At 31.9% G+C, this 11,405-nt stretch overlaps 2 protein-coding genes across 2 annotated transcripts; one reads left to right on the top strand and one right to left on the bottom strand.

The window, feature by feature from the left end:
• Positions 1-13: 13 nt before the first annotated feature.
• On the top strand, positions 14-3,368 carry LOC112903983 (multidrug resistance-associated protein 4-like). The gene is made up of 7 exons (XM_025980419.1): positions 14-634; positions 732-882; positions 986-1,216; positions 1,304-1,596; positions 1,659-1,904; positions 1,959-2,128; positions 2,191-3,368. The coding sequence occupies exons 1-7, from the start codon at positions 14-16 to the stop codon at positions 2,462-2,464; spliced, it is 1,986 nt and encodes a 661-aa protein (XP_025836204.1). The 3' UTR covers positions 2,465-3,368.
• A 98-nt stretch (positions 3,369-3,466) lies between these two features.
• LOC108732982 (transcription initiation factor TFIID subunit 6) lies at positions 3,467-6,421 on the bottom strand. Its single transcript, XM_018464002.1, has 7 exons — positions 6,097-6,421; positions 5,814-6,044; positions 5,554-5,757; positions 5,316-5,495; positions 4,951-5,251; positions 4,490-4,809; positions 3,467-4,182 (listed from the first exon to the last, which is right to left on the bottom strand). Exons 1-7 carry the CDS (start codon positions 6,337-6,339, stop codon positions 3,673-3,675), a joined length of 1,989 nt encoding a protein of 662 aa, XP_018319504.1. The 5' UTR covers positions 6,340-6,421; the 3' UTR covers positions 3,467-3,672.
• Between the last annotated feature and the right edge of the window lie 4,984 nt (positions 6,422-11,405).

Raw genomic sequence — 11,405 nt, 5'->3', positions numbered from 1 at the left:
AAATATTAAATATATGGTAAATAATTTTTTGTTTCTTTCTATATCCCAGAGTAGAACATCGTCTATTGCAAGCACAAGAAGTGAAATTAGCATCGTGGACGTTATTCTGCAGGAGGAAAACGAAGAAGAAACCGAAACCAAAGATTTCGGACTGAAAGAGCAACATGAAGAATCATCAAAGGGCAAAATTAAGGGGTCTCTCCTGTTTAGATATATGTTAGCAGGGGGAAACGTTTTTGCCGTTAGCTGCGTCATAGCCCTCTTTATTTTAGCCCAAGGGGCAGCCAGTGGCGTCGACTGGTTCGTCAGTTACTGGACCAATATCGAAGAATACAGGAATTCTACAATTTCTGCAAATGTCAACTTAAGAGAACTTCCAACGTCTACTTGCTTGTACATTTACGGCAGTCTGATAATCAGTTTGTTATTGATAGCACTTGTAAGATCCTTCTCGTTTTACAAATTAGTTATGAACAGTTGCACCAATCTTCATCATGCCATGTTTGATGGTGTGGTGTATGCGAGTATGCGATTTTTTGATACGAATCCTAGTGGAAGGATATTAAATCGATTTTCAAAGGACATTGGGAGTGCCGATGAACTATTACCGAAATGCATCCTTGATTCATCTCAGGTAATTTTGTTCGTGGAGTTCTTAAATTAGAATATTTTTGTTCTGAACATTTTTTTTTATTTTTCTTCTTATTTTGAATGTTTATTTCGTTTTACAGATTTTGTTAATAATGGCTGGTTCCTTAATTCTGGTAGCAGTTGTTAACCCTTTATTCCTCATTCCTGTTGCTATTATTGGCGTTATTTTTATGATTTTGAGGTCAATTTTTTTGAAATCGTCCAAAAATATCAAACGTTTAGAAGGAATAAGTAAGTTCATACGCAATTTTCAATTAAAATCAGATTATTATTTTTCGTTATTGTCCATGTTTAATCCGTTAAATTCTATCATTAATGTAATTGATATTTTTAGCGCGCAGTCCAGTATTCACACATCTCAATGCCACCCTTCAAGGACTAACCACGATAAGAGCATATGGGGCTCAAACAATTTTGAAGGAGGAGTTTGATAAACACCAAGATCTACACACAAGCGCATGGTTCATGTACATTGCAGTCAGCTCGGCTTTTGGTTTCATTCTCGATTTGTTTTGCACCGCATTTACAACATTGGTAACCCTCAGTTTTCTGACTTTTGGAGAAAGTAAGACATTGCTATTATTAATCAATCCATTAATGGAAGTATTATAAGTATTAAGGACGTAAATTTCAAATCACTGTACTCTTTTAGCACTTCTGGGGGGCCAAGTAGGTCTTGCAATAACTCAAACAACCTCCCTTACTGGGATTGTTCAGTGGGGGATGAGACAGTCTGCAGAAGTGGCAAATATGTTAATGTCCGTCGAAAGGATGTTGGAATACACAATAATTCCTCCAGAAAAACAACCGGAAAAGCCTATAAAACCGCCCAAGGAATGGCCACAAAATGGGAAAATAAATTTCAAAAACATGGGACTTAAATATGTAGAAACAGGTCCATTGGTACTTAAAAATCTTAATATCTCCATTCAGCCAAAAGAAAAGGTACCTAATTCGAATCTTGAAGTTAAATAATTTATGTACTATACTTCTTTCTTGATACCTAGATTGGAATCGTGGGAAGAACAGGTGCAGGAAAATCCTCCTTGATAGCCGCTCTATTCCGATTAGCAAAAGTGGAGGGTGAAATAGAAATTGATGCCATCGATACGAAAAACGTCATTTTACAAGAACTGAGATCGAAAATAGCAATCATTCCTCAGGACCCTGTCTTATTCTCTGGTACCCTCAGATACAATTTGGATCCGTTTGAAGAGTTCCCAGACGATTTATTATACAAAGCTCTAAACGATGTAAATATTAAAAACATTTTATGGGAGTTAATAAACTAAAAAATATTTATTTAGGTGGAATTGAAGGACCCCATGAATATCATCAACAGATTGGAAAACAGAGTAATGGATAGAGGAGCAAACTACAGTGTGGGACAACGACAACTTATTTGCCTTGCACGAGCAATTGTTCGAAATAACAAAATACTAATGTTAGATGAAGCTACAGCAAATGTTGACCCACAGTTAGTTGTTTTAATAGTATATTAGTCGATAAATAATTAAAGCAAAACTTTTTTGTTTACAGAACTGATGCATTAATTCAAAAAACCATACGCCAAAAGTTTGCCGATTGTACGGTCTTGACGGTGGCACATCGTCTTAACACGATCATGGATTCTGATAAAGTTTTAGTTATGGATAACGGCACCATGGTCGAATTTAATCACCCCTACATTCTTTTGCAAAATTCCAAGAGTGTTTTTTCCAAAATGGTCGCGGAAACTGGAAAATCTACAACAGAACAACTTAAACAGATCGCTAAAGTTAATTACGAACAAAAGTTTGGTGTTCCAGAATAAAATTGCGAGGTAAGTAAGCAAAAAAAGGCACTGATTACTTTTTACAATGCAGAATTGATAAAAGTCATTTTTGCTGTGCTATTTCGTGATTTTATTTCCTTTTGTTTAATACAAGACAATCAAAAATAATATTTTTAAAGGCCTACAGGGTATCGACTTTTTGTAAACTTCTACAAATGAAACGTTTTTTTTTTAATTACTAATAAGGGCAATGAATGTAATTGCTTTCTTTCTCGTCTTTTTAAATAATATTCATTTATATTTCACTGATTCTCGAAGATGCCTTAAAAAGCAGTAAATTAAGTGAATAATGAATAAAATAGTTTTTATTGAATCCAAAGAATTGTACAGAAGAGTATTGCAAGTTAATTAATATAGTTTTAATATGTATTTTAAAATTAGTACTTAAGAAATTGTACATATTATATTATCGATAATTAATTTGTAAGAATATCGTGGCAGCTCGTACTTCGTATTAGAAACTAAAAGTAGACCATTTTTTTTTTAATTAAACTATTCTGCGGACTTGTACCTTACACGTGAAAATGTTTAGAAAAAAAAACAGTTCGCGAAGCGCTCTATTTTTCTTAACATTTTTGTACAAAGTAGGTCATAAAAGATATGAGCTTTTAATTCGTAATATTATTTTTTTATTAGGCGTGTAATTTTGTTAATTAGTTATAGACATCATCTTTGTTTTTCTTTTTAATATCAATAATTATATTTAGTTTGTTATTTTCGTCATAACTTTTAATCAATTCGATGATTAAAGAGGCTGTGTATACTTGCCTGCGTTCTATTAATAAAAAGTACAGATAATCTATATTTTTACAGTAAAGTATGTTTGATCTTCCAGTGATTTGTAGAATCTTTTAAATAAATACGACCCTAAATTAGGACTGTACCTTTTTGTTTAAATACTTAAAAAAATCTAATCTATAACGTAATAAAGCACATGTGTACTTAGTAGAAAATGGAGACTGTGGAAAAGAAATAATAAACAAAAGGTAAAATGCATTTATTTAGTTATTAAAATGGACATTTTATTATTTTAAGCCCAATGAATAAAGGATACCTTTATGCAACTATCATCTAACTTTATCAAAGTCAATTACAATAAGAAAAATAACTTATGTATTTACAATCTTGTGGATAATTACTACATTGTAGCAAATTTTAAGGGTTTCAAAAGCTTTTACACTTTCATATTACACTAGATGGGATAAATCGTCAACTTGAGGGGGTTGTTCTTTAGGCTTCTGTTGTTGTTGTTGCTGTGGCTGCGGTTGCTGTACAAATACAGACTTTTGAACTAAAGAATACGGTGGTTGTCCTGACTGATTTATTACATTATTTTGATTCACCGTGGTAGTCACACCCCCACTAGAATTAGGTGTCGTCCCTTGAATTCCTGGTCCACTTTGGGTGTTTACAGTATGCACGTTGGCTGAAGCAGAAGACGAAGAATTTGGCATTCCAACTACAACAAGCTTTTGTTGGCCAGTTACAATCTTTTGGGCTTGGTTGTTGGAGTTTGTGTTAGACATTATTTTCACTACAGTGTTCTGAGACCCCTGCAGTTGGGGCTGTTGGGTTGGCTGTTGATTGACCTGCGTCTGAGACCGTTGGGTAACAAATACTATTTTTTGACTGGTTGTTGGAGTTGTCACTCTACCACTTTGATTCATAACGATTGTTCGACTGGGTGTTGAAGTTTGCTGAAGAAAAGGAAAATAAATTTAATTTAAAACCTTTTGTGCAATTATTGAAAAAGTTATAAATTTCTTTCTTTTTCAAAGTTTTATCTGTAATCTATTACGATATTTATACTGTAGTAAAAGCATAAAATATCAAATAATTATGAGGTAAGTGAATGTTCCAGAAGACGCGGCAATGAAAAAAGTTTTATCACTTTAATGTTACAATATTAGTGTCAATATGGTACTGTATATAAAGATGTTGATTATTAGGATATATTGAACACAGTATATCCCTAAATGCTTTAGAATTATTCTTCATTATTACCTGCTGAATAATTGTTGGAGTTTGAGGGATGCTTCTGGAAATGTTCGCGCCCACAGAGGTGATACATGAAGCTGTCATATTGGAGGATGATGGAGTGGTTGTTGGAGTAGGCTGAGTTCGCGCTTTGACCACAGAATAATATAAGGAAAATCCTAAATAACCATATTCTGCTTTAAAATCGTCGAATTGGTCAGGAGGATTCTTTAACGTCTTGATTATAGGAGTGACCACTTTTACAATCAATTGCTTAACATGAGATGATGCTATTTTATCTAAATTTGAAACCATGGTACCCTCCAGGTGATTTTCTATCCGAGCACCTGAAATATGAAACAAACAATATTAGCAATGTTTCTGTTGTAAGTGTAAATTAACTGATTAAATAAGTAAAGTAAATAAACAAAACTGTGTATATAAGTGTATACCCTAAAATCAAGAATTATATTAAAAAATATACCTACCTATTGACTTTATGTGAGGTAAAATAAAAGTCTTGATGACCTCAGTTCCCAATTCTGATAAACCTTCAATGGCACCATACAAAGAGGAAAGGGGAAGTTTGTCACCCTGATGTAAAGCATTAGTAAACATTCGTGTAACTCTGGTTTGAATATTGTTGGTACTAGTGTTGAAATTTTTACAAATTTGTGCCATTAAACGAGAAGCAAAATCTCTCAGAGCCCAGTGGTTATCCAGTTCTGGTCTCATACACAGTTGTTTGGAAACAATACATGTGGTTACAGCCGGAATTAATTCATGCAACTAAATACACAAATAAGTAAATAGTCATCGAATTAATTAAACTTTAGAGCAACAAAAATCTTACATATTTTTCCAGAAACAATGATTGATTATCCAAAAGAGCTTTGACCATTCTCATCAAGTAAATTAACAAAGCAAGATTGTTTTGAACAACATTAACTCGAACGCCCTCAATTATAAAAGTACACATCCTTGGCAGCATTTCATGTAAACCAGGATCTGAGGCTAAACTTTGTAGTGCTTCCTGCAAAGCAGGAATACATATTGCAAAAAGCAGACCAAAACTCTTTAGGTTTACTCACAGCTCTTCGTGCTTCATCTGAACCAACACAAGCTTCTGTAATTTCTTTATAATAAAGTTGCTGCTCAACAGATAATTCATGTGTCGCTAGCTGCTTTATTTGAACTGTTTCTACATTGCGTAGCTTTTGTTTACCCGTAGTTGGTTTTCCAGATGTCTCTTTATTAGGTTTATTCATTTTATTAATTGGGTCAACTGATTCTAACTGCAAGCAAGCAACAATCCATAAGAAAAGTTAATTTCTTCACATAATTAACTTACCTTCTGCATTTCCTTTGCTACAGGAGGTGGATTTTCTGGAATAGTTGGCTGCACTCCATCTATACACAGCCAATGGGCCCTCAAAGTTACGTCTAAGGGTGCCTTAGGATTCAAGTTTTGTATAAGGTCATTCAAATCCACTTCTTTTTCTTCGATAAAATGAAGCTCTCGACCTCCTCCAGATGCAAATCTAAACGGTAAGGGGTCAGCAGAATGAAATCCATATTGTGGCTGAAAAATAGGTTAGGTTACAGTGAATTTGAAAAAAATTGCTAAAAAGCACCTCTATGTTCTTCATTTTTAAAGCAGCATCAACATCGCTAGGCACCAATTTAATCCGTTTTGAGTGATTCATAATTTTAGCAGCATCTTGTATAATATGCTTGATTCTGTACGATACTTCGTCAGCCAATTCTTTTGCAGCATCATCAGGCAAATTACTTATACCTATGCTTTCTGCTATAATTTTCATTGATTCGATTGAAAATGTGGTACCATAAATATCACCATCACTTAGTTTAGCCATTAGTTTAGGTAATTTTTAAAAAATAATGCACCTTTACATAAATAACAGCAATTTGTATTTGATTCTTTTGTAAACACCATAGATAAGTAAACACCGTATATTAACCATAGAAAATACATATCTCCTACAACGCGTCAGCTTTTGCTGAACTATCGTAATTGTACTTTAGAAACTGAAGTACTAATTAATACTTACACTTTTTTCGTATGCAGTGTTTTAGAAATATATATTTAAAATAAAGAAAAAAGGTTTTGAAAATTATGCTTTAAGGTGGCGAAAATCTAGGTTCGCTTTCTTATGTTGGACATTTTCATATAATTTTATTAGCGCACACGTTGTATCGTTCTAACTTCAAGTCGAACCTAAAATCTATTGGCACCACAAGATTCTACGTACTTTTTTACATCTTTTACTTCTTTTAAAGTTTTCACACTAATGCTTTTCTGTGGCGAAAAAGTAGGTGCGCTTTTTTATGTTGGACATTTTTATGTAATTTTATCAGCGCATTCGTCGTACCGTTTTAACTACATGTTGAATCTGAAATCTTTTGGCACCACAAGATTCTACGTACCTTTTCACATATTTTACATGCTTTTAACTTTTCAAAATATTGCTCTAAATTGGCGAAAATTTAGGTGCGCTTTTTTATGCTAGACATTTTTATATAATTTCATCAACGCAAATGTCGTACCGTTTTAACTTCAAGTGGAACCTAAAATCTATTGGCACCACAAGATTCTACGTACTTTTTTACGTATTTCACATGCTTTAAACTTTTCAAAACATTGTTTTAAACTGGCGAAAATTTAGGTGCGCTTTTTTATGTTGGACATTTTCATATAATTTTTATTAACGCACACGTCGTACCGTTTTAAGTTCAGGTCAAATCTAAAATCTTTTGGCACCCCGAGATTCTATGTACCTCATTACATATTTCACATACTTTAAACTTTTCAAAATATTGCTTTAAAGTGGCGAAAAAGTAGATGCGCTTTTTTATGTTGGACATTTTTATATAATTTTATCAACGCAAATGTCGTACCGTTTTAACTTCCAGTGGAACCTAAAATCTATTGGCACCACACGATTCTACGTACTTTTTTACATATTTCACATACTTTAAACTTTTCAAAATATTGCTTTAAAGTGGCGAAAAAGTAGATGCGCTTTTTTAATTAATCAGATTTTTTGTACAGGTGCTGTGCAGCTTTTCTTTCAGCATTACAATTGGATAGTGAAATGTAAATGAGTTAGTGACAGCAATTTTTTGAGTTTACGTTTATAAATTTTCATTTATTTTTATTCATATATGCTATAAAATTAAAGAACAACATTTAACTTTAACTTTTACGTAAAATTAACGCAGTAAAAATGAATATTATAAAATAATGATGAGTCCATTTGAATGTAATGGTCGAAATATTTTTGTAAATCATTGTCTGCTGTGACGATTGTTTGTCGTTTATTCTTCAAAGTGTTAGCGGGGTAAGGGGACAGTTATGATACCATCTGCTTTATACTCATTCATATTGTATACTTATTTTCGTGTTGTTATTTCTTCAGACTTTTTTATGACGTGACGACTTATCTCGTTTGAAGGATGTTCTACGAAGATAATTAAAAAAAGATCTGAGGGATATAAATCTATTAGCAATAAATTCAAAACAAAATTTTAATGATACTGACTCTTCAATAGAGGAATTAAAATGTGATGAACAAGATTTAAACCTAGCTGAACTAAAAAATGAACTTTACAATTTAAGACTTTTATAAGTAAAGAAAATATTATTTCACATGTATCCATGTGGTCATTTATTTAGGAAAATAGTATTATTGGAACATTCCCTAATTTAACCATATTTCTGAGAATTTATTTAACTCTTCCAATAAGCAATAGTAGCGGTGAAGATCATTCTCAGTAATTGCCAGAATACATTTTTTTTTAAGATCCACATTAGGCCAGTGTTATGACTGAAAAATAGGCCCGGGCCCGTTTTAGCCTTAGTCCGCCACTGTACATGTATATTGAAATGTACGTTATTTTTCGGTTTGGCTGATCAGAAAAATTCGTGACCAGTTTAGTTCGTAATAGTCTGCAGTATCTACAGAATGGTTTTTAACATTTAATTAATTCTATTCGCAAAGTTATGAATGTCTTCAGGAAGGGTAATAAGCAATAAATTTAAAGTTGAGTTGTATGTTTCCAATTAGATGTCATGATTATGATTATACGTTAATAATTAATACTACAACTTCTTCACCTAATTTGTTATCTGTACAAATTTCTTGTAACAGTAATTTTTAATTGGTAAACATTTTAATTAAAATTGAAATGGGAGTTTTGTATTAAGGACAATATTTTATTGCGGTGCGTTTATATATATTATATTATATACATAATTAATAATACGTAATATACATATAAAAAGTCTCCTAAAACGATAACGATGAGAGACGTATTAAAAACAAAAGGGGCGTGATCATCTGCTTATGACCAGATGGACAGATCCGCGCAAACGACCACTGTCAGAAGTAATTAAGCTCCCGCTTTTGGTAGTGCTTTTATTTCCCTTGCGCTCTTGTAATATTATCAGGTGTTAGCAAAGTGTACATTCCTGATATAAAATGAACCAAACATCAAGGGCATCATTTTCATGGTTTAGAACGGCACAAAGTTGATAATGATAACTGATGAAGTGATAAGGATCGTGTCTTTCTAATTATTTTGTGATTTATTAATCGGTTTTACGATTGGTGATCGAATCAAATGGCACATTTCTATTTTAAAAGGAAAACCTCATAGGATAATTACCCAATAATGAAGCGAGTCACATAAGAAAGTAAGTAAAAATAAATAAAGTTTTTCTTTTTATGATTTACAAAATGTTATGTAGGTATATGGTTCGCGATTTTTACTTTACATAAATATATTACTGAACTATTTATAGTATCTAATTTTCTTGATGTTCATTTACTAATTATTGCAGTTCTTACATATTACGTTAATTTTTTTTTAACATTCCGTGTTAAGATCACAATGTTAATGAAATATGAAAAGCTGCAATTCAGCAGAATACACGGAGAAAACATTAAAATTTACTTAAAAAGTTGATAAATTAGAAGCCCTTCCCTTAGAGATTTGTAAAATGGTTAAATGAAAAGTTTCAATTATTTTTTTCAGTATTTACGTTAAAAATTCAAGCCCTGTATATGCTTTTAACTTTCAAAACATTTCCATTTGGGTATGGCGCAGGTTAGTCACATGATGTAAATGATAACTTCTTATTTGTCTACATTATTCTTATTATTTATCTACTTTTTGACTTAAATTTGAGAATGTTATATCGTGACATGCGATTACGAGTGTTGTAGTTTCGCTTGGTGTAAACGTTTTAAGTAGAAATGGCTGAATTATAAAATTTGGGCTTGTGATGTTAAGGTAAATTATTTTATTTTGTTTATTACGAGTATTTAACACTTGTTGCCATCATTACACTTTTATTTACTCCATTTAGAAAAGTGTTTTATTTTTTTTTTAAAACAAGATTATAAAGAAAGCGTTGTATTTAAGAACAACTAAAGATACAGAAAATTAAAATTTAGTACAGTAATTTAGTATAAATGAAATTATATCTGCGATTGTATCTTTCCTTCTTTTTATTTAGATGAGTCTTTAAAAATTCAAGGACTCGTATGATATAGAAGTAAACAATTAATTTTTAAAAGCAAACCAAAAGGGCTTAGAAATAATTGATACTCTTGAAGTATGTTTGTTTAATTAACAAATGTTCATTCCTTTGTTTTGTAATCTTCCGTTCTTTTTTATTAGATACTACTGAATGACTCAGCTGCCAGATCAGATACATTCCGCAAATCGTATCTAACAACTCCATTTATTCCAACATTTTAATCTTCTAATTACTTAAAATGGTTCTTCGTAACAGTCCTTTGTGAGAAAATTATAGATGGAATTTTTTTGTAAGTTTTTTATATTTTGTTAAATGTGCTTTTTAAATTTGTATTTATTGAATCATAACTTGATTTATGTTTTGATAAATTGAGATTTGTTTCTCGATGATTAAAACGAACTTTAAGTAAAAAATTAAACTAAAAAAACTGGTTTTTACTTGCCAATTTGTTACATTGATTTTTATAAATGTGCAAGTTGAGATTTATTAGCTTTCAAGACGAAGTCTGCTTTCCAATCATAATTATTAAACAAATACACAAATACTTTTTCTAAAGACATTTAATATTGTTTAGTTTTGTACATTAGCTTCACTATCTTAAACCAATTCAAATTTCTAATTGATTTTAGCCGCGGGAGGTATTGTCAATAGACATGTGTTTTGATGAAAATACGTTTCAGCAAAGTAAATGATTCATAATTTCCGGCTTTTATTATCAAATCTTCTGATTATAACGTGCAAATTTCGCCCTTTATAGTAGTGGTTAAAACCAATTTAAATTTGTGTGATATAAGTGGGGCAGGGCGTCGTTAGAAGACATGTAGTTTGATGAAAATGTATGAAGTTCTGGTCTTTACTAATAAATTTTCAAATTCGAAAGCAAAAAATTTTGTTGTTTTTCCTGTGGTTCGGTCATATTAAAATTTGTGTGACATAAGTTCGGCAGGGAGCCGAGAAGTAATAAGCGTTTTAATGAAAATGATTTTCGAAAGTTCGGAAAAATTCTTTCACAGACGAATTTCCCGTTTCAGTGCGAACGTCGTTGGATAACTGCGGTTGCATTCAACGTTGATTAAAATTTACAATCATTTTTATCTCTTATTTTCATTTGAAACTAAAATTCTTCTGTTCGCGGTGGTACGGGTCAACCGTTGGTGAAAGAAATTTTTCGCTATCTGAACTAATTCGCCAGATATGTTCTCCTAAACCTTTAATTCTCGATTTCAAAGATAATACAAAGTCAAAGCTTTCGACAGTTATAACTTTTAAACGCAAAATCGTAGGTAGGCGCTTTTGTAATCCACGCAGAGCACAGGACCTCTATAAAATTTTAATACCACTCCCATCGATATCGGACCATTCAATCGGATGTTGTGG

The sequence above is a fragment of the Agrilus planipennis genome, unplaced genomic scaffold (genome assembly GCF_000699045.2).
Source record: "Agrilus planipennis isolate EAB-ADULT unplaced genomic scaffold, Apla_2.0 scaffold22, whole genome shotgun sequence".
NCBI lineage: Eukaryota > Metazoa > Arthropoda > Insecta > Coleoptera > Buprestidae > Agrilus > Agrilus planipennis.
This window is presented reverse-complemented; position numbering and strand designations above follow the sequence as displayed.